The sequence below is a fragment of the Apiospora phragmitis genome (genome assembly GCF_038363925.1).
Source record: "Apiospora phragmitis strain CBS 135458 chromosome Unknown utg000007l:1.0-2108841.0:1.0-2111359.0, whole genome shotgun sequence".
Lineage (NCBI taxonomy): Eukaryota > Fungi > Ascomycota > Sordariomycetes > Amphisphaeriales > Apiosporaceae > Apiospora > Apiospora phragmitis.
Window position 1 is genome coordinate 357,341 of NW_027117405.1, and position 24,528 is coordinate 381,868.

At 53.7% G+C, this 24,528-nt stretch overlaps 11 protein-coding genes across 11 annotated transcripts; 6 read left to right on the top strand and 5 right to left on the bottom strand.

The window, feature by feature from the left end:
* Positions 1 to 280: 280 nt before the first annotated feature.
* Positions 281 to 2,113, bottom strand: PG994_007093 (kynurenine 3-monooxygenase; the record flags this gene model as incomplete). The annotated part of the gene is made up of 4 exons (XM_066858502.1): positions 281 to 1,060; positions 1,111 to 1,545; positions 1,612 to 1,829; positions 2,005 to 2,113. 4 exons carry the CDS (start codon positions 2,111 to 2,113, stop codon positions 281 to 283), a joined length of 1,542 nt encoding a protein of 513 aa, XP_066715444.1.
* Positions 2,114 to 3,066: 953 nt separating this feature from the next.
* PG994_007094 (methionine aminopeptidase) lies at positions 3,067 to 4,446 on the top strand (the record flags this gene model as incomplete). The annotated part of the gene is made up of 3 exons (XM_066858503.1): positions 3,067 to 3,213; positions 3,291 to 3,701; positions 3,778 to 4,446. The coding sequence occupies 3 exons, from the start codon at positions 3,067 to 3,069 to the stop codon at positions 4,444 to 4,446; spliced, it is 1,227 nt and encodes a 408-aa protein (XP_066715445.1).
* Positions 4,447 to 6,089: 1,643 nt separating this feature from the next.
* On the top strand, positions 6,090 to 6,823 carry PG994_007095 (ER-derived vesicles protein ERV14; the record flags this gene model as incomplete). Its single annotated transcript, XM_066858504.1, has 4 exons — positions 6,090 to 6,190; positions 6,387 to 6,542; positions 6,603 to 6,669; positions 6,731 to 6,823. 4 exons carry the CDS (start codon positions 6,090 to 6,092, stop codon positions 6,821 to 6,823), a joined length of 417 nt encoding a protein of 138 aa, XP_066715446.1.
* Positions 6,824 to 7,988: 1,165 nt separating this feature from the next.
* Positions 7,989 to 9,593, top strand: PG994_007096 (uncharacterized protein; the record flags this gene model as incomplete). The annotated part of the gene is made up of 1 exon (XM_066858505.1): positions 7,989 to 9,593. The coding sequence occupies one exon, from the start codon at positions 7,989 to 7,991 to the stop codon at positions 9,591 to 9,593; it is 1,605 nt and encodes a 534-aa protein (XP_066715447.1).
* A 1,734-nt stretch (positions 9,594 to 11,327) lies between these two features.
* PG994_007097 (uncharacterized protein) lies at positions 11,328 to 11,954 on the bottom strand (the record flags this gene model as incomplete). Its single annotated transcript, XM_066858506.1, has 1 exon — positions 11,328 to 11,954. One exon carries the CDS (start codon positions 11,952 to 11,954, stop codon positions 11,328 to 11,330), a length of 627 nt encoding a protein of 208 aa, XP_066715448.1.
* Positions 11,955 to 13,822: 1,868 nt separating this feature from the next.
* On the bottom strand, positions 13,823 to 15,028 carry PG994_007098 (uncharacterized protein; the record flags this gene model as incomplete). The annotated part of the gene is made up of 1 exon (XM_066858507.1): positions 13,823 to 15,028. One exon carries the CDS (start codon positions 15,026 to 15,028, stop codon positions 13,823 to 13,825), a length of 1,206 nt encoding a protein of 401 aa, XP_066715449.1.
* Positions 15,029 to 16,381: 1,353 nt separating this feature from the next.
* PG994_007099 (uncharacterized protein) lies at positions 16,382 to 17,381 on the top strand (the record flags this gene model as incomplete). The annotated part of the gene is made up of 3 exons (XM_066858508.1): positions 16,382 to 16,485; positions 16,546 to 17,135; positions 17,242 to 17,381. 3 exons carry the CDS (start codon positions 16,382 to 16,384, stop codon positions 17,379 to 17,381), a joined length of 834 nt encoding a protein of 277 aa, XP_066715450.1.
* Positions 17,382 to 17,973: 592 nt separating this feature from the next.
* On the top strand, positions 17,974 to 19,089 carry PG994_007100 (uncharacterized protein; the record flags this gene model as incomplete). The annotated part of the gene is made up of 1 exon (XM_066858509.1): positions 17,974 to 19,089. One exon carries the CDS (start codon positions 17,974 to 17,976, stop codon positions 19,087 to 19,089), a length of 1,116 nt encoding a protein of 371 aa, XP_066715451.1.
* A 76-nt stretch (positions 19,090 to 19,165) lies between these two features.
* Positions 19,166 to 19,771, top strand: PG994_007101 (F-box-like domain-containing protein; the record flags this gene model as incomplete). The annotated part of the gene is made up of 1 exon (XM_066858510.1): positions 19,166 to 19,771. The coding sequence occupies one exon, from the start codon at positions 19,166 to 19,168 to the stop codon at positions 19,769 to 19,771; it is 606 nt and encodes a 201-aa protein (XP_066715452.1).
* A 498-nt stretch (positions 19,772 to 20,269) lies between these two features.
* Positions 20,270 to 23,034, bottom strand: PG994_007102 (uncharacterized protein; the record flags this gene model as incomplete). Its single annotated transcript, XM_066858511.1, has 4 exons — positions 20,270 to 20,992; positions 21,043 to 21,822; positions 21,875 to 22,687; positions 22,726 to 23,034. The coding sequence occupies 4 exons, from the start codon at positions 23,032 to 23,034 to the stop codon at positions 20,270 to 20,272; spliced, it is 2,625 nt and encodes an 874-aa protein (XP_066715453.1).
* Positions 23,035 to 23,084: 50 nt separating this feature from the next.
* PG994_007103 (uncharacterized protein) lies at positions 23,085 to 23,459 on the bottom strand (the record flags this gene model as incomplete). Its single annotated transcript, XM_066858512.1, has 1 exon — positions 23,085 to 23,459. The coding sequence occupies one exon, from the start codon at positions 23,457 to 23,459 to the stop codon at positions 23,085 to 23,087; it is 375 nt and encodes a 124-aa protein (XP_066715454.1).
* Positions 23,460 to 24,528: the final 1,069 nt, after the last annotated feature.

Sequence of the window (24,528 nt, forward strand, 5' to 3'; positions counted from 1 at the left end):
GACGTCCGCATGAATGGTTGCCCTAAAGGCTTGATGAACACTGGCAGCTTTCAATTGAGAAGGTGACCTCGGTTCTTTAGTAATGGACATATTCAATTGACATCGACTTTGTAGAGGTGATTGGAAGGGATATCTCTTGCGTTTGCTACTCTTGAGCTATCTCGCATCGCGGTTCCGTATGCTATCCGCGACATCTCTCGTAAGATTTCAAAATGCCCAGTGTTAAACCGACGCCTGAAAATGCACATATGATACGATATCCGTATCCAAGGACAAGTATCTAGCCTCGGAAGCCTCGCCCAAGACCGCCAACGTACCCGAGCAGATTGCGCAGCATCGAAGGCTGACCCGGGTACCTCCAGTACCGGTACCCCACCACGCCCAAGACGAGCGGCGACCAAAACAGGACCTGGAGCACCCTGGTCAAAACTTTGCCCTGGTGCTCGCTCTTGGCCACGATCTCCGAGTACCGCTCGTTACTGAAGCTGACGCGGGAGTACTTGGTCTGCCAGCCAAGGCGGGGCACGTAGACCGACAGCCACTCCTCGAGCGCCTTGCGCACGCGGTATGCGGGCGACAGCACCGACGCGCGCATCTCGGTGTAGTTCTGGAGCGCCAAATCATTAATCGCGTGGGCGTCGGGCGCCCGCACGGCCGAGTACTCGGCCAGGGCGGCGCTGCGCTGGACCGAAGGGTCCGCGGGCGCGGGGTTCGCCGGGTCGTTGCTCTCCTCGGTGGCTTCGTGCTTGTCCAGCAGGGCGAACAGCGTCCGGACGTCTTCGAGCCCCGCATTCATGCCCTGTCCGTAGAAGGGGACCATGGCGTGCGCCGCGTCGCCCAGGATGACGACGGAGTCGGAGAAGTGGTAGGGCTTGCACTTGATGTTGATCAGCGGCAGGTGCGGGTTCGTCTCGAAGGAGGCGATGAGCTCCTTCGGCGGGATGAGCGAGGTCACTCCCGGGAAATAATGGTCGAAGAAGCTGGGCAGCTTGGATGTGTCGGCTTCTAAATAGACGTAATTGGCACTGGGCATGAACAACGTGCAGGTAAAAGAGCCATCCTGAATCGTACATGAGCGTCTGTCCGGCGAACCTCGAAAGTGGTACTCACCTCACTGGGTATCGCGATAAACATGAACTGTTTTCCAGGCCAGATGTGGAGATGGTTCGGTGATATGAGGAATCTTTCGAAGATGCTCTCAGACTTGCGGCGTCTGTTGGGGCCGATCTGGAATTCGCACCAGAGGGTGTCGATGTATTCCTGCTGGTAGTCCATACGGGTATACTTCATCAAGTGGTAGCGCACCGAGGAGTGCGCACCATCCGCGCCCAGCATAAAGTCAAAGCCGACCTCGACCTCCTTAGGGCGGCCGGCGGAGGACTTCCCGGAGGACTTTTCGGAATTCTGGACCTCAAACCAGGCGACTTTCCGTTTGAAGTCGGCTCCTGTAAGCTTGTGGTTGAAGTAGAACTTGACATTGGGCATCTTCTCCAGGATGTCTAGAAGGGCCTTGTTGAGCTCTGCTCTATCGGCAGCGTATATATCCTTCTCTGATGATTAGCTTCCGGAGGATGTAGGTGATACATGTAGCAGTGATTAGCTCGAACATACCCGGCCATGAACATCATAGAGTTGTGACTCTTCGTACAGCTCCCCCGATGGGTGCTTGCCATGGATCATTCGCCCGCACATGGGGATAGTTGACATCATTACATGGTCAATAAGAGACTTGGAGCCTGCATGACGGATGGCGTTGATGCCCCTCTCGGACAAAGCGAGGTTGATGGACTTTGTGAAGTTTAGAGGTGTTGTTGATGGATCTCGAAGATCTGCGCAAGCCGAGTCAGTATTGGACTTTGGGAAGCTGGGGTTAGATAGGCCCTGTCTGTAAGTTATGGATCATCGGATTGACGATAGATGAATCCATGTATACGTCGATGACGAGGGCAGTAAGTGACGGCAGAAAAATAGCAACCCCCGAATTGGAGCGGGTTAAGTACTTACCACTGCGTAGCTCATATATCTTGACTTTGTGGCCCCGATTGGCCGCATACAGAGCAGCCAGAGACCCGACAGGACCAGCGCCCACGACGATGACTTTCTGTTTGGCCATTGCGAACAGAGAGATGCAGGTTTGTGGGGAGATTGGATTATGTACAAGGTCAAGGGCCCAGTCGGAATAGAAGAGGTGAGGTAGTATCAAATGACCTGCTGATTCCCGCCTGAACGTCCCGTCGGCTTGCTTCGGATCAGTTTTTCCGAGCTTGACCAGGATGGGATCAATGACAAAGACAGTTCAATGCATGGATGCGCTCACAATGGATTTACACTCGTGAGTATTATCGGGGATAAAATACGAATGCGATGCGCCTGCATTCTTGAAGCATTGAATCTACTACTAAAGTCGATCCCGTCACTTCAAGCCATCAAGACTGTAAAGCAAGCAGTAGCAAGCTTCGATGCCCCACCAGAAGTGCCTGGACAAGACCCCGGACTAACCAGATCTAGCGCCAAAAGCAAGCCATCCATGATGGTGCATGTCGGTTTTCAACGATCGTGAATGGTATTGTCAAGTGATCAAGTACTACAGCTACCCCAAATGACCGTGATTTACATAAAACCCATGTTTTTCCTCAGTCGTTATTCCATACCTATGTTGATGTTCTCCAGAAGGGTTTAATCGGTTAGCCGCGAGTCTGTTAGACTCCCTACCTCCCCCACCAATCTAAGGCTACTGGCTGTACTGTACTCCATTGCTGGAAAGACGCCGACACGGTCCTTTTGCCGGTCCCTTGGGAACCAACCCCCACTACGTGAATTAATTTTCCATTTTCGATCCTCGGATCAGCTCACTTTGCCATCAAGCCAACGCCGCAACCCAGCCAACACCGAACAGCAGTTGGATCTCTCTGCCTTTTCTGACCCAGCCCTACTTTTGCTCGTGCATATATCTATTCCCAGGTTACCACAACTTTTCAATACAGTTCAGTCGAATCTTTGTCACACTCATACCATACCATTAGCATTGTCCCACCTCTGTTGCCCTACGATCGACATCCCGACATCATGGCCGATTCCGAACCCCCCGCCAAGAAGAAGTGCTTGGGAACCGACTGCGAGAACGACGCCGGCACCCTGCAATGTCCTACATGTCTGAAGCTGGGGATTAAGGGCAGCTTCTTCTGCTCGCAGGACTGCTTCAAGAAGAACTGGGTATGGGCAATGCGCTGCATCTGACAGCCCATCGGCGTTTAGATCCAGATATGCTAACATGGCGATTTGCGACCCAGGGCGACCACAAATCTCTGCACAAGACGGCGGACGGCAAGAGCACCAACGGTATTATCCACAACTTCATTCCTCCAAAGGTCGTTTCTAAACCTGATCCAGCCACCGGGTTCTTCAATCCCTTCCCCTCCTACTCCTTTACCGGACCCCTGCGGCCCGTCTACCCCCTCTCGCCGAAGCGCACCGTCCCCAAGTCGATCCCGCATCCCGACTACGCTGCCTCGGGCATCCCAAAAAACCGAACGCTCGGGAGGAACAAGATCGAGATCCTGGACGCCAAGGCCCAAGATGGCATGCGGAAAGTCTGCAAGTTGGCACGTGAGGTTCTGGATATCGTCGCTGCCGAGCTGAAGCCCGGCGTCTCCACCGACCACTTGGACGAAGTCTGCCACAAGGCCTGTATAGAACGAAACGTAAGTCCGCAGCCAGCCAGCGCTTGTCGTGTCTACATTGGATCGTCTACTAACGGAGTATACAATGCATATATAGTCGTACCCGTCACCCCTGAACTACAACTTCTTCCCTAAGTCGATATGTACATCCGTTAACGAGGTCATCTGCCACGGCATCCCGGACCAGCGCCTCCTGATGGACGGCGACATCGTCAACCTCGACGTCACGCTCTACCACGAGGGCTACCACGGCGACCTGAACGAGACGTACTACGTGGGCGACCGGGCCAAGGCGGACCCGGACGTGGTGCGCGTGGTAGAGACGGCGCGCGAGTGCCTGGACGAGGCCATCAAGCTGGTCAAGCCGGGCTGCCTGATGCGCGACTTCGGCAACGTGATCGAGAAGCACGCCAAGGCGCGCAACTGCAGCGTCATCCGCACGTACTGCGGCCACGGCATCAACAGCATCTTCCACTGCGCGCCCAACGTGCCGCACTACGCCAAGAACAAGGCCGTCGGCGAGTGCAAGCCCGGGATGACGTTCACGATCGAGCCCATGATCGCGCTCGGCAAGTACCGCGACGTGACGTGGCCCGACAACTGGACCAGCACCACCATTGACGGCAAGAAGACGGCCCAGTTCGAGCACACGCTGCTGGTGACGGAGGACGGCGTGGAGATCCTGACGGCGCGGCAGGCCGACTCGCCGGGCGGGCCGATACCCATGCCTGCGGCTGCTGCCGCGGCCGAAGAGAAGAGCGGCTAGAAGCTCTTGCTCGTCTGGCTGTGGAAGCTGATGTTGCGCGGGTTGCGACTTCTATATAGACTGGCTAACCCCAAACGCTATCCGCCGCTGTGTTAGCGCTCCGTAATAGAATGCACACGGGAACGGTAGTAATACTATATGGTCCAAGCCGTAAGAAGTGATTGTCCAAGGGTTCGAAGACGATCGGTATATAGGACTAGTCGAGCAAACCAAAAACAGTCCGTTTATGTGAATTTGACATATGAAGGCGAGTCGGATGCTACAGATGGTTTGCCAAAGTTGCCTATCCGAATAGCGTATTCTGACTCCTATCTTCGTAAAGTGCAGGCAAGAGGAAGCTTCTGTAACTTTGAAGTGCCCGGATAGGGGGGTGGTTAATTATTGGCAGACATGCTTACCTCGTGCTTTTAAAATGAAAACGCACACCTGGGAAGTACTGGACTATTAAGCCATGATTATCGAGCAAAACTAGAAGTGTATCTTTGCTCATACACGCTGTGTGGTCCTCACATTGATTAAATGCCTGTTGCCATGAGATTGAAATTACAAATGCTGCGTGACAGCCCCGCGTTCGTTGCGCTCCAGCCCCAATTGATCAGATGGGCGCCAAGTTGCAGGGAGCTCCCCGACCACAGGGAGCCACCTAGGGCTGCTAGGGATACTCTCGGGCCTGCGTGATTGATGGCAACCAAATCCTCGAGTGAGTGACCAGAGTGGCTGGCACCAAAAGTGACGTTACCACCTGTTTCCAGGCTGCGGAGACAATGGCTCTAGACCTAATGACGGGCCCAGAATTACCATCAATTTCAGTGCCCAGCAACGCTGGTGGACGAGAGCCGCTTTCATCATTCAGGTAATAAGCATTGCGACTCGGACCTGGGGGTGCTTCCAATCAATCGAAATCAAGTGCCTAAAAAATCGATTTGATTGCTAGGTTACTCCGTACAGATACCAGGACCGTCCTCGACTCCCCCAAGCTTGAGCTTCCTCATATCGGAGAATCCACCTTCTCTATCTGTTCTGTTGTCCGCCTATGTTTGTCTGCTGCTCTTGCCGCAACGCACGCACAGCACCAGCAGTGCAGCCAGCACGCACATAACCGCGCAACCCACCTCATCCTTCCAATCCAATCCACATCCACCACCCAACCTTCTCCCAATTTGATTTGATCTGGGACCTTAACCCTTCCCTCCACATTTGACTACTTACTTACACCTGGACACTTGGACTTTCTCAAGCCTATCTACCCTTACCAACCCGCCCAGGCTAACAAAAACAAAACCCAACGCCCGTCACCAACTGAACAAGTGGCAACTGTGATTTATAACCCCTCTCCAGCTACTCTTTTTTTGGGCCACCTTCAAACCTTCCGTCCGATATCGATCGCATCCGCCAACTCAAAAAAGCAAACGAGATTTTCATCGGGTCCCGCTCGCATCCATCAACTTCTCTCGAGTCGCGTTCGCTCCCTCAAAGCAAACCGACTTCTCTCCGCCTCACAAACAACCGATTTCGAAGCTGCAAATAACCTGCAGGAGCTCTCCCAATTCCCTTGCGAGTTGCCTTGTCGCGGTCCCTCGAGCTCTCCGGGACACCAATCCATCCTCGATTACTCCGAGTAATACAGCACAAATACCGCCAAGATGTCGGGCGAAGCGTGGCTCTACCTCTTCGCCGTGCTTATCAATGCCGTCAATCTCTTCCTTCAGGTCTTCTTCACCATCATGTACAGCGATTTGGAATGGTATGTTGCCCTCGGCCTGTTTGGCGGTTGTGGCCGGAGCTCCAATGGGAAGCTTTTTGGTGGGAGCCTGGAGCTCCCTCCATAAACAACCCTTTACGTCATGCGTTGGGCCTCGCTCTGCCCATGCGACCGCAGCACCGCTTCACCCTTGACTTGCAACGAAACCATCGTACTGACTCTTGGACTATTACCGCAGTGACTATATCAACCCTATTGACCTCTGCAACCGTCTGAACACCTACATCATCCCCGAAGCTGCTGTGCACGGATTCCTGACCTTCCTGTTCCTCATCAATGGATACTGGGTGGCTCTGATCCTCAACCTGCCCCTGCTCGCTTGGAATGTAAAGAAGTAAGTGGGCCCAAGTGCTTTCTGCATCCGCCTGGTGACATCGCTAACCTCGGAATCCAGGATCGTCGACAACACACATCTTTTGGATGCGACCGAGATCTTCCGGAAGCTCAACGTCCACAAGAAGGTATGACCGACTTCCAGCTCCTGGTAGCACCCTGGGGCAGATAGCTAATACCTTTGCGCAGGAATCCTTCTTCAAGCTTGGCTTCCACCTTGTCATGTTCTTCTTCTACCTGTACAGCATGATTGTTGCCCTGATCAAGGACGAGTCGCACTAAGTCCAGTACCGGCCAATGGCCCTACTCTGACGATACGACCGAAGGCTGGCTTGACTTGGCTGTTCCAATAAAGTAGCATTCAAAGAAGTTCGCAGAGGGATTACCAAAGGTCTTGTAGGAGCGACGAGGACTGGACCCCGAGAAGATAATTGTCAGAGGAAAGCAGCGTGCAATACGCAACGATTGATGTCCCTTTCTCAGGGGCGCTTCGTCTGTAGTAGTGAGGTGTGTTTACGTTTTGATGGATGAACATACTGGACATTGGGACGAAGATTACACGATTAGACGAATGGCTTCAGGAGAGAGTGTTTTAACGGGAAAAGCTATCAAGCCGTGGGTTGATCAAAGTCTGGCATTGGCTGTATTGATCAGAGCTGGGAGCAACGGCGGATTTTCCAAAGGGCAACTTCTTCCAACCCATCGGCCAGGCATAATGTTAGAGATTGCCTCATGCGGCGTCGTGCAGGCTGAACCCGAATTTTAAACGTAATGAAATGTATACCCCATATCAGTTGCTATTTGGATATCACACAGTACCGTTGCTTGTCTTGAAGTTTGGTATTAGTGAAGCAAGTGGGAATGAATGGGGCTTGGAAGCTTCTGACAGCAACACTGGAAAGCACCAAGTAGAAGTAGGTAAGCAACACCATAATTTGCTAGTGTTCTTATCCAGCTGACTGCATTGAGTACCTTTCATTGGCAATCCCCTTCCTTTTGACATATTCACATTGCATGGATTACATTCTTACCAAAATGCCAACCCCATCATCCGGAGCCGTTATTAGAACCTCCTCCCCTCCCCCCCTCTACGTCAGGTACACTTTAGCTTGAAGTGGGGCGATGCAAGCCGCCGAGAGCCTCAGCCACATGCTGCACCCAAAATCCAAAGCTAGCTTCCATTGCTCTCGAAAAGGTTGACCGCCTTCCCCACCAAGACTCTCTTGCAAGCCTCCAATCCGCGCCAACTTCATAGCCGTTGCAACATTCAATTATCCATACACTCCTGCCCATAACGAACTACGGTAAAAACAAGAACACCCACCCGACTTTGTCGACCAGAATCTCGTCATCTTGATTGATTTACGAGATAACGAATCGCGTTTCGCCTGGACACCCTCCCAAGCTCATTTCGGGACCAGCTGTGATCCGCAGCGCGCGCGCGACCATGGCCAACTTCGGAGAGTACCCGCCCAACATGGCGTCGCAAGACGCACTCATCATACGCGAGCAGACCAAACCCGAACACGCCGTGGTCCCCTACAGCGGCGAGGAGCTGTCGCGGCAACAGCTCGGTCCTGTCAACCCGTACTTCGACCCCAGCACCCGCAAGCGCAAGAACAACGTGCTGACGGGCAACGCCGAGGAGACCTTCGTGTCCGAACACACCTTCCGCTCCAAGCACCGGGCGGTCGAGCGCGCGGGCGGGCCCGACCGCGAGTACCAGACGGGCGCCGAGGCGAAGGCCGAGGCCAAGCGCATACGGGAAGGTCGAGAGGGCAAGGGCAACGCCATGATCGCTGACGGCGACGGCGCGTACGTCGGGCCCTGGGCCAAGTACAAGCGGCCCGAGTTCGAAGACGTCGAGATCGCTGAGGGCGAGGAGGTGGGAAGCGACGAGGAGGTCGTGTACGTGACGGACGAGGACGAGGACGTGGTGGAGAGCGGGACCGTGGTCTCGGCGCCCGCGGTGGCGCTGCAGCGGCGCAAGGAGGTCGAGGCGCTGGGCGAGGAATCGACTGTGTTCCACGGCGAGGCCGAGTTCGACTACCAAGGGCGGTCCTACATGCATGTCCCGCTCGACCTCGATGTCGACCTGCGGAAGGAGCCCGGCAGCGTCACCAACTACATCCCCAAGAAGCTCATACACACCTGGAAGAACCATTTCAACGACAAGGCCGTCACGGCGCTGCGCTTCTTCCCCAACTCTGGCCACCTGCTGCTCGCGTCGGGCGCTGATGCCACGGTCAAGATCTTCGATGTATACCACCAGAGGGAGCTGCTGCGGTCTTATCACGGTCATGCCAAGGCGATTTCAGATATTTGCTTCAACAACTCTGGGAACGAGTTCATTTCGAGTGGATACGATCGATACATCAAGCTCTGGGACACGGAAACGGGCGTGTGCAAGGCCAAGTTCACGACGGGCAAGACGCCGCACGTCGTCAAGTTCAACCCGTCGTACGAGCACGCCCACGAGTTCGTGGCCGGCATGTCGGACAACAAGATCGTGCAGTGGGACACGCGGACCAAGGAGCTCGTGCAGGAGTACGACCACCACCTGGCGGCCATCAACACCATCACGTTCGTGGACGAGGGCCGGCGGTTCATGACGACGGCCGACGACAAGAGCCTTCGGGTGTGGGATTACCCGATCCCGGTGCCGATCAAGTACCACGCGTCCGAGGAGCAGTTCGCGCTGACGCGGGCGAGCCGGCACCCGTCGGGCAAGTACGTGGCGTACCAGGCGGGCAACAACGAGGTGCAGGTGTTCAGCGCGCAGGACAAGTTCCGGCGCAACGCGAAGAAGCTGTTCAAGGGCCACAACAGCGCCGGGTCGGCCATCGAGCTGGCGTGCTCGCCCGACGGGCAGTTCCTGGCGTCGGGCGACACGGCCGGTTTTGTCTGTTTCTGGGACTGGAAGACGTGCAAGATGTACCACAAGATCCAGGCGTCGCAGAACGGGGCCGTGTCGTGCGTGCAGTGGCATCCGCAGGAGACGAGTCGGGTGGTGGCGGCGGGGCAGGATGGGGTTATTCGGTATTACGATTAAGTAGGAAGAAGAGGGAGGGGAGGAAAGGAGGCTCAGGAAAGAAAGACAAAAGACTAATACGGAAAAGAATGTATGTACTTAACTGGTCTGTGTTGGACCGGCGTCCGAGGCCTTGGGATCATTAGCAAGTAATTCCTCGGGCCGTCTGTGTATAATGTTTCAATAGATGATGATACCCTTCAGACATGATATGATGATGGCTTTTGCGATTGTTCTTGGGCGGCGGGGGCGGCGGGGGGGAGGGGTGATGGACAGCGTACACGATACCAGGTAGAGAGTGGCATAGCTAACAATAGAGAGGGCAATCACCATTCATTCAGTCTACTTATACCCCTGAGTTGACGCAGTTGCTTGTTTCTTTTTATGTAAATCTACGAGTAGCAGTTATTCCATAGCAACTATATTACCGTTATATGTACACCGCTGATATCCAATCAGTCACTATTAGCCCACACTTTACTTCCTTGGCAATATCGACAGCTATTATGGTTCCTAGTGCAAGGTTGGGTTAATGGGACATTGTATGTGATCGTCACAGCTGGAGACGACACATTCTGCACATACTTTTTCGTACAGTTCGTGTGACGACGGGGGATCGCCGGTTTATTCTATAAGCACCTGCATACTTTGCGCTACATTATAACTTGCGCTCTCTTCGAGATGGAAGACAAGCTATGGTTCCTGGAGGGAACAAAACCTCGACATGCCAACCCAAGGACAAACAAACATCACACTACACATATCCACCGACTATGCAATCCTTCCTAATAAAGCAGTTACATGGAGCGTAGGTACTTACTCTGTGTATGCAGTACAAGGCAACAGTTGCAGTTATCTACATGCACGTAGTGCTTCCTACCCCTATTTGCACCTTCCCCGTGTGAGCTCGTTCGCGTCCGCGGGCTATGACAGACATGAGCCGAACGGAGGCAGGCTCGAGCACACTTGTCGTCTGTAGCGTTTAGGTTCTGGATACTACAGACGCAGAGTGACAGCCAGTAGACCAACGCAGGCTGTTTTAGAGGCAGCATTAGAAGTAGGAAACTGCTTGTAGTTAAGTGAGTGGCATGCTAAAAGAGACGAGGAAGAAGAAAAAACAGGAACAACACCTCTAGTACTAGTATTCAGACCTTAGATCTATTGCTGCTGTAAAGGTTAAATAGCAACTCGCAATTTCTTCCCTCTACGTGATTCTCCAAGAAACCTGTGATGACGAACTGAAAACCATCATCAGGGACCCCAGGAGTGAATTGAAAAATTGGTCGCACGGCATACTGAGTAGAAGCAAGGAACACTTGGCAACCAGGAGGTTCATATCAGTACCATGAACTCCGTCACGCTGGTTGGTACATTGTCGAAGAATGGTTTCCAGAATCGGAGCCCTGCAATTGCCCCAGCTGACACAGGCAAGCATTGTCATGGGGTCGGCCCCGTATATCAATATCATCTGGAGCGCTTCCAGGGGTGCGTTGGACGACCTAAAGCCCGGGAAGAAAAGACGCGTCAGCTTACTACCTACCACCTTCCAGGAAAGCGAGGAACTAGCTACGTCCAAGACACATATCGAAATTATTCGCTTATCAGGAGAGAAAACGACTTACATGACTTGTGTAAGAGGAGTCCGCGGTAACGCAAATGGACTCGCCTCAAGCGTCTGTTGGTTAGCCGATGCGCCACAGTCCAGGATCTTCTTCAGTATCCGCAAGGCATCTGGTGCCCTCTCGCGACTTTGGGTTAGTAGCACGGCAAAGTGAATGGGAAACCATCGGGAGGACTGGAGGGGAAGAAGTGGTGACCATCATTATCATCAACGGCAATGATACCCTCGGGCAAGTTGACACCGGCCCCTTGCTCGATGAGAAACTCGGCTACGTAGACGCGGCCACTGGCCAGGGCGAGGATGAGCGGAGTGGGCTTGAACAGGACGACGGCGGTAGCGGCCGCAGCAGAAGTACAGCTGAATGACCTGTCCTGTGAAACATCCAGGTGCCGGTCGAGAGGGATGTCGAAGCGGAGGCAGTTCATGAGGGGGTGGAGAGTACCACGCGTGCAGGCCCAGCGGATAGCGCTGCACCTATTCTGTCGGTAGAGAGTCTCGAGGACATTGTCTGAGAGCACTGTGCATGCCCGGGCCAGATTGACCATGTCTTGGGGACTTAGATAGCTACAGATCATGTCTAGGACGAGGCCATGGAATACTTGACGCATAGAGGCTGTGGCAGTAGTGCTGGTGGTAGGTTGCTGTTGCTGCTCGGGGACCAGCGAGGTATGAGAACCACGTTGACGATAATGATTTTGCCGATGGAGTGTCTCACTAACAGTGAAGAGGTCTTCTGCCGGAAGAAGTAGAAGTTGATCCATCCTGTATGTCGTGACGATGAGTGCACGGGTATCTCAGGTGATGAGGATGTACCAGTAAAGGAGTAAGTATTTTGGTCAACAGGTATGCGTAGAGTTAAATAGTGTTGGGATGTGCTCAGGGTTAAAGGAGGTGCAGGTTAAGTCGTTTGCTCTTCACGTATCATAAACCGATGGACAAAGACTTTGCGGTTCTCAGAATGCGATCTTGGTCAAAAAAGGGACCGGGCTATCCCCAAGGAACATCCATAATCTACATACGAAATTGCCAGCCCCCAGTTCAGTTGACATTGAGTGAATATATAAAGGACAAACAACTTGTCCCGACTAACGCATGGTTTTCCCCCGGGATGAATACAAGAGTAAGCAACAAGGGGCATCCAATGCTCAGCTCTTCGGCAAGTTCCAAGAGAGATCCATAGAGTGAACGCATACCCAACTCGGCGTCCTGTATCTGCCAGCTTGCCTAGTGATTCTCAGATGGGTCAAGTTAGGTGAGCTGTTGTGCATCAAGCTGGTCAGGTCAGCCAGCAGTGATTATAGGATGTCTAATCCGCTGAATCTTACAGATGCTTCAGAACCGGATATACAGCCTCACTCCCAGGACGAGACTGCTTCTATTCTCTAAAACATACAATTCGTTCCAAAACAATTATCGCCCAGTTACGGGGTATATATTTATATATATTGAGCGCTGATAGGAAGAATGCGAACAAGTCTAGTAGCCCAACCCCTAATGAGACTGGAAGAGCAAAAGAGGTTGTCAGGAGCTCTTTCAGAGAACCACATCGGGCTTGACATTGATGAGCTGGCTCACAGTAGCTAGCTTCCTTGCCATATCATCGTATGTATAGCTTATTGTCAAGTTGACCAGGTCTGGAAGGATGATGGTGCGAGCATTCGAAGTGTTTCTTGAAGCTTTAAGGTCACCGTTGTGCAGGAAGATTGACCAGTTTAAGGCGCCGCGATTAGCGTCTAATGTTTTCACTCCATATCTGTGCCTGAGAGAATAATAGGAAAGTCTTCTTTTATACAATGCACTGGCTTGTCTTCATCGTTGGCGCAAAGGTTGAATGTCATGGCAGTCATCATACGCGAAACTTTCCCTGCAGCGAGCCCACTCTATGCAACAACAGCGTTCATCCCAAATGGACGACTTGTGATTAGAGACCATTGTTCAACACCGCAATCGCATGCGTTTGCGAGATGAATTGCAATAACGCACAATTATTTCAACACTTGGGAAGTTCTGATTTAATCATTACTTCCAGCAAGTAAGTCGCCAACCAACATTCCAATGTTTCGGTTGGTGACGAGGACCGGTGGCGCAGCGGTAGCGCGTCTGATTCCAGTCCAGAAGGTCATCCGTTCAAATCGGGTCCGGTTCAATTCTTTTGCACTTCTTCTCTATAGGCTGTTCGAAGTCTATCCTTTTTGGCATCCTGTGAATCGTATGGCTGAGATTGAAATTGTAGTCATTGGATGCTATGCCACTTCGTAATGCAGTAGGCCGCATCTGCTTGTGGCGCATCCACATCTTCCTTGTAGGTTTCGGCTCTACGAAAGAATCATCACTTCGATTATGCCTATCTCTGCCGATTCACTCCCTGATGCCACTCAACCTTTTTTGAACAGGGTGCTATTACGGCACTTATTGTCTGATCTGCAGGGTTCGGTAGGTTCACCATGGAACTATGAAACAACTTTGAAGCAGGTATGTACTGTTATTCTCCGTTAATATCTTGCTATATATGGTTCAACTAATGCGAAAAGCTTTCCAAGAGTCCAAGGGGTTCGCAGGTTGCAATGAAGATTTCGTATTGGTTTGGAGAACCGCGCCGCAACCAAGTCATAATCTCATCCACTTTTCTTCAGGTGAGTGTAGGAGGAGTCCAGTCAACCCAGTCGGCCATATTCACGTTAGAAGGGCTCTTCTCCAGGTTGTTGGGCGGCGTGCCCGTGCCCAGCAGGTACTTGTTGATGTACGCATTCAAGTTGGAGGCCGACGCCGAGGGGAACTGGCAGTGCCCGTGGCCGCCGGTGAGGTCGAAGCCCATGGCCTCGGGCGCGCCCAGGGCCTGGTAGATGAGCCGGCCGGCCCGCATGCAGGCCGTCGTGCTGACGGGCCCGAGCCAGTCGATGTCGTTCTCCATGACGAAGAGCCCGCGCGGCGCCACGAGCCCGGCCAGCATGTGGTGGTCCTCGGGGATCGACGAGGTCTTGCTCGTGTGCTGGTTGAAGCGCGGGCTGAACCAGACGTTCTCGCCCACGATCTGCGACGCCGTCTGGATGTTGGCGCCCTTTTGTTTTTGGGAGTCCGACACGCGCCAGCACGCGGCACCGCCCGACCCGGATTCTTGGGGCAATGTTAGTGCGATGCGCTCGTTGAGCGCGCCCACCACGAACGCGCCCTTGCCGTTGCGCGAGCAGCCCGTCACACCGAGCTTGGTCGGGTCGATGCCCGTCTTGGCCGCGCCCAGCTGCTCCAGGCCGTCGATCAGCCGGCCCACGCCCCAGGCCCACGCCGTCAGCGCGCCCGCCGAGTGGCTCTTGCCGAACAGGTTGTAGAAGGTGCCGACGCCGCGCGAGTTGCCGCCGTTCTGCTGCGCGAAGGCATCGTTGCCGAAGCCGACGGTGCCGACGGTGCCCGGGATCGGCAGGCTGGACCCGCCAATAGTAATAATGGCGGGCCCGCCGGTCGAGCCAGAGGAGCCGCTCGGCTTCTTGATCGCGGCGTTGAGGGTCGCCGTGTTGGAGCCCACGGTGATCTTGACGCTCATGGTGGTGCCCGACAGCGTGGCCTCGACCTTGTCGGGCGGCGGCGGCAGGTCGCCCAGCTCGTACTGCTGCATGATCTGGCTGATCTCCTGCTGCCGGCACGCCCAGTCCGCCTTGGTCGCCACCTTGGTCCCGCTGGCGAAGGTGAAGGGGTCCGGCAGCTTGGCCACGTTGACGGCCGGGACGTCGCCCGCTATGGTGCAGTTGGCGCTCTGGCGCTCGACGAGCAGCTCGGCGGCGGCGGGCAGGGCGAGGGCGGAACCCATCAGGGCCGCTGTCACCAAGATGTTGCGGGTCATCGTTGCAGATTTGATTTTCACGGTGATCTTTGGCGGTCGGTACGAGTGAAGGTAGGCCTTGCCCCTGTTGGTGTCGGTAGATGTGGGGGGGGGGTTTATACTGGATATATATAATGATTGGTTTCGCCCCGCAGGACGCGGGTTCACTACAAATTCCGATAATCACTCTGAACCGTCTCCGTTGGCTTGGCTTCCGAAAATGGAGTTGTTCTCGCCGTAGAACTTTCCCGCTTGTTAGCACGTTCTGGACCTTGTGTCTCCAGAATCTGTTTGGCTGTATTAATAGTGTCCCTTTCCCCTCAAGGCTCGAACCAGAACATGCGTTTCTTTGGGTGACAAGCTCGCCCTGTTGATTACCTTGGCGTTTGGTAGGGTGGTATTCGTTCACGGCTAGCTATGCAGTTTTGACAAGATGTGGGGAAGGGAACTGGCTAATAAGGCGGATAATTCGACACGCAGGGCATGACCACATTATAATGGTGAGCAGATGGCTCATATGATTCGATCAAATGGTTCCAGGAACGGAACGGCACACCTCCCCCGGACTCGGAAGTACAGACACCGGGAAAGCGATCATTTCTCCACAATCTGTGGAGAGGCTCTTCATAACCCGGCAACTGCCGAGTTCTCCAACTCTCTGTATATATGATGCCAAAGACATGCTATTTGTTCGTTACTTTAGTAGACCCTCCTGGCATATACTCAAACTCAAATAACAGCTTTATTTGTCTGTGGACCGAAAATGGAGCCGCTCTATCCTGCCGCACTCGAAATCGATCAGAACATGAATGCAAGACATGCAAGACAAGCAACCGAGCGACCTGTGGCGCTCTTAGCATACTCGCATAATCTTTAAAAAACCAGGATGCTGACGCGCGTATCTTGGATTGCAGCATGGAGTGGAAGGCCGACTTGGATCTACAATAGTCCAGATCACTGTGTGGTGTAGAGACTCCAGAACGATCGACCTACCTGCAACAAATGCATTGTTTAACGGGAACAGAAGCTGTTAAGGGTATGCCATCAAGATACTAACTACCCCTGGCGGTACTTCTACTGCCGAACACACAAGGTGTTCTTAGTGGTTAACGAATATCGGTAGGGCGGAGCCGGTTGATTACGGCTGTCTGTTTAACCAGATAGAGATGACAGGGGCAGCTCCAACTATCCATTGGTGTCGGTCGATCACCAGGTCTGTATTGCTTGCATCAATACCTTGCTGCCTCCTTTCCGACAAGCATACCCAGAATGAGTGGGATACTGCTGAGTCATTGGCAGTCACTCCACTATGAAGGTTCTCTGAGTTCCTACACGCACATATCATTACTCTCCCCACAAGCACCCACGACCGAAATGATCCCAATCTTGATTTCTAGTCTACTTGTGCTCGGCGCGAGATTGTCCAGTGCTCATGGCGGACTGGTCAACTACACAGTAGGCGATATATGGTACCGAGGGTGAGTTTGAGTGTCCAAGTCTTGGGGCAAGCACACTCCTCGCTGAGAATGTACACGCAGCTATGACCCGGATACACCAGCCGAGGACCAGCTCGGCCAGCCCTGGATGGTCCAGCGGTCGTGGGCGTCCATCGACCCCATCTTCTCCGTGACGGACGCGGGTCTCGCCTGCAACACGCCAGCCGTGGCGCCGCCATCGTACATCCCCATCGCGGCAGGCGCCAACCTCACCGCCGTGTACTGGTACTGGCTGCACCCCGTGGGCCCCATGACGGTGTGGCTCGCAGCATGCGGCAATTCCGATTCCCCGGACGCCTCGTGCGCCGACATCGCCGACGTAAACGCGCTCTCCTTCTTCAAGATCTGGGAGGGCGGCCTGATCGATGGCACGCTGGCCGAGGGCTCGTGGTACCAGAAGGCCTTCCAGCGCTGGGACGGGACGCCGGACCTGTGGCCCGTGACGATCCCGGCGTCGCTGCGGCCGGGCACGTACGTGGTCCGCCACGAGATCACGAGCCTGCACATCGCGAACAAGCCGCAGTTCTACCCGGAGTGCGCGCACCTCCGCGTCACGAGGGGGACGGGCGACGGCGCGCTGCCGACGGACGGGAAGTACTATGTCCAGTTTCCGGGGGCTTATAGCATGAGCGGTATGTATACCTGCCATCTGATTAATTAGCTAGGCGCACTCCGTTATCACTACGGATAGGTTCAGTAACATTCAGGTTGGGAAGCTAATGGGGATATGTTATGCAGACCCGTCGATCAACATCGATATTTACAGCGACGCCATGAAGAACGTTACGGTATGTTGCCCACATCATATGCTAGTATGCGTCGACTTGCTAATGACGATAGAACTATACAATCCAGGGCCTCCGGTATGGATGGGCTGATATCTTGTCTACTTGGTCTGCGTTCATCAGGGGTTATTTGATGCGCTATGTGGATAGACGCAAGAGATTGTGTATGAAATCAGGAATCAGCAGCAGTATTTGGTACAGTCATGGGGGATGCCCTGTAATGGCTACTTATACTGTTGAACCACGGTTTTCTTTTTCAGAATGTTAGCTGGCAGATACTTTGCAAAATTGTGGATGAGTAGTTTGTCTCTGGTTAAGGTTGGTAAGAATCAAGGTTGTATACACCTCTGTGAGAAAGCTTCATTGCTCTCACTCACCTCTAGTTTATTTATGCAGCGTCGCGTCGTAAAATGCTATCTCCGTGTGTGAAATAAATCTCTATGTTGAGTGAGTACCGAGTGACAGGAATGTGAATGCCAAGTTGAGGAGTCAAACTCGAAATTCAACCGTGCCCACTGAAGAGTGCACCGTCCTTCCTTTTTATAACCTTCTGTTCTCACTATCACCAGTTACTCGCCGACTGCCCCAGACTACGCAATAGCACAATTTTGTTGCATTCTCTACTAGCACCACCGTCCACGCACCTCTCCCTCAAGATTCCCCTTCGACTAGGCGGTATCTCACAATGGCCAACAAAGAGAAACTCTCGTCCGAGATCGTCTTGATGGTACTCGGGCAGATTGAGGGCTCCCAAAGACCAACGTGCGCCGCTGTCTGCCGGTCATGGCAAGCAGTCGTCGAAAGTTCGACCCTGCACACGCTGACGCTGCGACCCAACGACCTCCAGGAATTCGTCAAGATCATGCGTGCGTTTGGCCATCGCCATCTTCTACTAAAGCGCCTCAATTACTACGTGCCATTGGGCAGCAGTCTGCAATTTCCCGAGCTCCCGGAGCTCCCAGACAATCTGTCGCATGACGAAGAACCCCATCACCCCTTCTTTGAATACGGACGCCGGTCGGTACTTCAAAGAAGAACATTCAAACTAGCCATCCATTCGCTCTTTGCCGCCTTGCCGCTCTTCAACGGCACAAAAGCAGCGTTCGCCCTGGACTTGACCACCAGCGGAACCGACGACGAGCAACAACGAAGAGACATACACCGACAAGGAATAACACAGTGGCGCCAGTTTGATCTTGCATTCCGCTCCCGGTTAGACGACCCCGACCCCGACGAGAATAGGGTCCGGTTTCGTGCCCGCTGTCCAAGCTGTGCCGCTGTGGTACCGGTCGCCCCCGCCAGCTTCAACACCATGGACTGGGTCAGCTTCTCCATAACCCGATCACACGAAGTGGAAGAGTACATAGCCTTCCCAACTGCCAGAGCCGTCACCGAGTTCAGGATCTCGGCCCGCTGTTTGCTCTATGTTGGAGATTTGTCGCGTTCGGTGATGATGCGCAGCTTTCCCAACTTGACCTGCGTTGCTTTCGAAAAATGGCACGGCAATCCGAATGATCTATTTATTGACATCGAATACCCGGTGGAATGGTTTGGGGCCACGCTGCCCAACTGGCCTCAGTCTTTGAAAAGGGTCTACTTGTACCAGATTCCCAACATCGCCCGCTCCGATGAGGATGAAGATGAAGATGAAGATGAAGACGAAGACGAAGACGAAGACGAAGATGAAGATGAAGACGAAGACGAAGACGAAGACGAAGACGAAGATGAAGATGAAGACGAAGACGAAGACGAAGACGAAGATGACGAGGCTCTGCCCGAAGAAGACATAGTGCAGGGATGACGCCACCGCTGTAGCCTTGGGATGGAAGGGCGATACCTTGAACCTTCTCAGCCGACGGGGGAACTGGGCAATAAAAATGGAAAGGCTACACCGCGAACTCATGCCCCAACATCTGGCCTCGCGGAGCGTCGGCATGGAGGAACTGGGCGTGTGCAACCTCATTGACGGCAGGCATTTCTTCTCCGCCTTCGACGGCGTCGACCCCCTGCCCCTCTGGCCCGACCTCTGCATCCTCACCCTCACCGCGCGCCTGCTGCCCGGCGACCAAGAAAGCCGCGACGACGACGACGACGACCCCGAGCTTCGTCTCCAGAACCTCCTCCAGCGCGTCGCCGAGTTTGCCTGCCGGATGCCCAAGCTTCAGACGCTCGAGCTCTACGACGCGACCGGCGACGGGGCCGCCCTCTTCCAGTACTCGGTTGTCGACGACACACCGAGCGCCCGGTGGATCAGCACTTGGGAGGTGGAGATCGGCGTCGACGTCAAGAGGGCTTGGGAGTCGGTGCCGTCGCCTGACGGCCTTTGCCGAACCCGGTTTCTTCCCGAGAAGGTGGTGGGCGACTACAAAGGCGCCACGGACTTCATTGCCACGCATCTTCTCACTCGCGGTAAGATTATAGAGCCCGAAACAATGAGGGATCAGGCGAGACTCGAGGAGAGCGAATCAGACAATGCTTCTTGATTATGAACTTCGGCTAGTTATTCCGCTGTCAGTTGATTCATACTCATTACTACCTGCTTTCTGCTCGTGGTTAGTTATATAGTGATCCGTTCATTATAATAACCACGTCTTCACTCGCCGCGCATTCTGTATAAGTGGATTAAACCCCTATGGCTTCAGTTGAAAAAAATATCGATATCTCGGTATCCAGCCATCCCTCGAGTTCCTTCCGTCACAGTACATCATCAGAAGTTCATAAGTCCTAGCGAACGCTCTATAGCTCTGCTACCAAGAGAACGATCGACCCTATCAGCATTGCCCTATCTCAACTCCAACACCCTATCTGGAAGCTCTTCATAGAACTTGTGCCGTACTGCCTCGCCGTCCATCATGCCATGCAAATAGCAATCGCCTCGAAACGTGTAGAAGAGATGCGGATCATCATGTCCTGCTTCCTCGACCTTCGCTTGGTACGAGGTCTTGAGACTTTCGCGGTCCGATAGACTCACCCTAGCACTTTCAGCTTGTTCCCTTGGTCCCGCGACATGAGCCATCAACGTTGCCATTAGTGCAAAACAGGAAACCAACATCAGGTCCCGCCCCGTAGTTGCATGGTCGGTATGTTGTTCTGGCTGGTGATCCTCTTCTCTTGCTGCCTCTACCTCTTCTACCTCCTGTACTGCCTCTACCGCCTCTACCACCCTTTCCTCCGTTTCCTCCGTTCCCTCTGCTCTTTCTCCTCTCTCCCCACTTTCCTCCCTTTCCCTCTTCCTCCTTCTTTCTCTCCCTCTCGAGTTCGAGTTGATCCTCTGCCTTCTCCTTCGCGTCCATCATCTCATACCATTCTCCAGATTTCAGCCACCGCCTTTTGTTTTTGTCGTTTCGGCTCTTGCGCTGCTTTTTGTGCTCGCGATTCTTCTCGCACTGCCGAATGCAGGCCTTCAGCGCTTCCTTGGCATCTTCGAGTATTTCTCTCGCGAGATCCCCCTCCTCACCCTTCATTGGGTCCGGTCTGTTCTTCCCCCTCTGTTTGAGGACCACCGGTACGGTACAGCCATACAGCACGCAGACCTTGTCGCCCTTCTCGACGTCGTAGGCCAGTCCGAGCCTGCCCGCCTCGGTCTTGAACATGCGACGGTTCCAGATCACGGCTTGGACCCTGCGGCAAAACTCGGCGATGATGGAGTTGCGCTCGTTATACAGCAGTGCCCCGGTGTTGACGCGACCGCTCTTGACGCTACCCTTGTGCACCGACTCCCGGCAGGCTCGGGCGTAGTAATACGGCGGATTACGGTTGTCGCGGCCCCGATCCGCCACCAGGGTTCTCCACAGCTCGTCTGGCGGATCGCGGTCGTAGGGGGATCCCAATCGCCCAGCTCAAGCCACGAGGCCGGAATGTCTCCGCCCTGCGACGCGTCCCTCACCTCCACCACCTCGTCGAGGATAAATCCCTGCACGTACATGCTGTAGTGTCCGAGCTCGGGCCGCTTCCGAAACTTCAGGACCTCGAGGTTCACGTGCCGGGTCTGCGCGGCGCTGTAGTTCCGGTGCCCGTCCGTGGGCTGCCCGACCAGCGGGTCGGCATTCGCGCGGCCCATCTTCATGACCCTCATGCCCGGGTGGTTGTCGAGCTTGAAGGGAGCACGCGAGGCCCGAGCTACCCACGAGGGCAGTTCCAGATCTGTTACGTCCGGATCCTTCAGTGGCTCGTCTACCTTGTTTGAGCCCCTGTCCTTTGATCTCTTCTCCTTCTCCTCCTTCTCCTCCTTCCGCTTGTTTACAGCAGCTTCGAGCTCCTCCCGGTAAGCTGTGCACCACTTCTCCAACTTCTCCCAGCCTGCGGGAGGTATCCACTTCTCATTTGGCTCATCAGGTAAGGGACACCACTCTGCTTTTTCTTTATACTCTCTCTTGCAATCATCTATATACTCCTTCGTGCTGCGAGGATCTTCTTCTCTTTTGTCCGACCTTTGCTTAACGAGCCTCCATCTTGGCTTCCCATGCACCTTATCGACGCCGATTTTAGAAATTCTCCTGAGCCACTTCCTGTCTTGTGTGGGGATGATTCCCTTCTTGTATGTGTTATCGAAACCGTCGTCATGTTGCGGGCGTAGACGAATTGACCTCTTCATCCCTGGGCTTCTCTAGCGACCAGGGACGGCAGAGAATATCCAAGGCTTGGACGGCATCAATCTTACTCTTCCGCTGGATGACGAACCGGACGAAGTCACGACATACGTCGGAATAAGGCCGACCGTAATCAATCAGGAATGGCTTCTCCTCCAGGAACTGGTCGAACAGTGTCATAGTTAGGAAGGTAGGATCGTCGTCATCGAAGGTCAGTCCTGCAAACGGTGCCGCGTCCCGGGCGATGGCGAGCAGGGAGTAGATGACGTCGCGCGGCTCCGCGGCCTTGAAGATGAACATGGTAGACACCAGGTACTCCAGACTGAGCAAGCTCCGTCTCTCCAGCGGGTCGATCGTGCGGATCTTGCTCCATCGCTCACGATCTTTATCCGTGTCCCGCTCGTCCCCCTTGAGTTCGTGGAGCGGAGATGCAGGTCCGCGGAAGACCTTGCCCGTGGCCTGCACCAAGAGGCTGGCGCCCAGCTCGGACACGTGCTCGAACCAGTTGGGCACATGTCGGAACTTCTCGTCGTTCTGCATAATCTCCGATAGCCGATGCGTCGCCGTTTCCACTTCCACGAAAAGCTCGACAGCTATGGCAAAGTCTTTCCACGGCATCGAGTCGTTGCCGCAGTAGACTGTCGCCTGCTTCGCCAGCGCAATCTCTTGTACCACCCAGCGCCGTGAAAACCATTCCGTTTGCATAAGCATCTGAAGTGCCTGCCACTTCTGACTGTATTTCTTGTCGGTGCATATCGTATCGAAGTTATCCAGCTCCATGACTTCGTTCCGTATAAAATCGATAGCGACCTTGCTGTTTTCTGTGTGCTCCCCAGCCAAACACACACCGATTTAGCTCTGGTGTAGATCCTCGACATCATCTGGACTTGGTGGTTGCGTTCTTCGGGGTCATTTTGGTTAATGCAGATGGCATCGATCCAGAGCGTCCTTACCTTATCCTTGAGCCGGAGGTACTTGAGTGCTAGGGCAAGCTCTCGCTTCACCTGGAATTTGTATGTGTTGTCACCCTCTTCAATCTTCAAAGCGTACTTTGGTGGGTCGGACCCCCAGCACCAGGAGAGTGCCTCGTACTCGACTCCGTTCTTCTGCGCCTCATCAAACCGTTTCATCTCTTCTTCTTCATTCTTTGCTTCCATGGCTTCTCTTTCCTTTTTGGTGCGTTGTTGCAAGGCTTTCCGCGTCTCCATCAGCTGCTGCAGCAGCTTCTCCTCTTGCGAGCAGCCTCCTTCTCCCCGACACCAACTCCATCCACGCCCGCGTCGTCCTGATGGTCTTCTGGCAGGGGTGCTGTTTGAGCATCTTCATCTTCCGTATTCTTGGGTGGTTCTCTTGCCTCCCGATCGTGGGATATCTTCTTTGGTATATGAAACAGTGTGTCGTATTCAGCTTCGTAGAACTCGCAAACTATCTCACGGTTGTCTGTATGGCCAGTTTTGAGTTTGATGAGTCGAATTCGCTTCTTCCCACCTTGGATCCTTTTGTAGTGGTACGGTTTCATGTCTTCGAGTTCCTTGCTGTCGTACTCTTGAAGCCCCGTCTCGCATGTTTCTCCCTGGTCCATCGTGGGCTGGCCGTAATATCTGTGATTTGATGACATACCCCACGGAGCCTTAAGCGAAGTTAATGTATTGCGCAACTGAGCTAGACAGAGAAAGTACTGTATATGAAAGCCCAAGACTCAGTATAGAACGTGGTATCCGATCAGGGTTGTACTGGCAGCAGTCTCTACAGCCTGACATATGGCCATACCCAGCGCTCTTAAATAGACTCTGCCCCTGTATGTAGAGACCACCTCAGCTTGGAGCACATTTATTTTCAGCCGCAACACGGAAGTCAATAGACCGAACAGGACGGATGTCAGATGCATCGAAAAGGGTACCACCTCGCCTTGGAGACCAAATCAAACCAGATCTATTGGCTACACTGCCCATTCTCATCGAGCAGGCTCGCCTCGTGCTGTTCGAGGTCGGCGTGTCCAGTGTGCTATCTGGCGTCCCTGTACATCTTCGGCCTTACCCGGCGTGGCAGGTGTGATTCCGATGTCTTGCAAGTATGCAAATATATGCAAGCCATATGCAGCCTCGGCGGCTACAGACCCCAGCATATGATTCTGCCCCCTTTCCCCCTCCATCCACTCAAATAGTACCAATGAACACCATATTATCAGCTCATCCTGCACTGAACTAGCGCGGGAAACAATATGCACAAAGAGTAGTTACGTCTGTGTTCATAGTAATATCGAAAACTTTGAAGCGCATTTGGTGTTTTTACCTTTTCGGGCGAAAGGAGACACCACAACAACTGAGACACTGCAGACGAAGAGAACAGGGTTACAGGCAGAGCCTCATGGTTCTACTCGTCTCCAACTCACCGAGATTACAGGTGGCTTTTATTGGAACGACTCTTATCGCAACTCTTATCACGCCACTTATGGTCAGGATTATGCAGGCGGGTAGTTTTCTTTCGCTGTCAGCTGTGGTTGGCTTGCATATTGTGCTGATGCTAGCGATCGGTTTATTGGCCAGCGAATCTAGATCTAGAAGCGGCTCGCAATGTTACCTTGGCGAAATGTCAATCAAGAGCTTGTTTTCTATGCATTCCTTCCCCTGTTTGCGCTCCAGTGTTGGCAC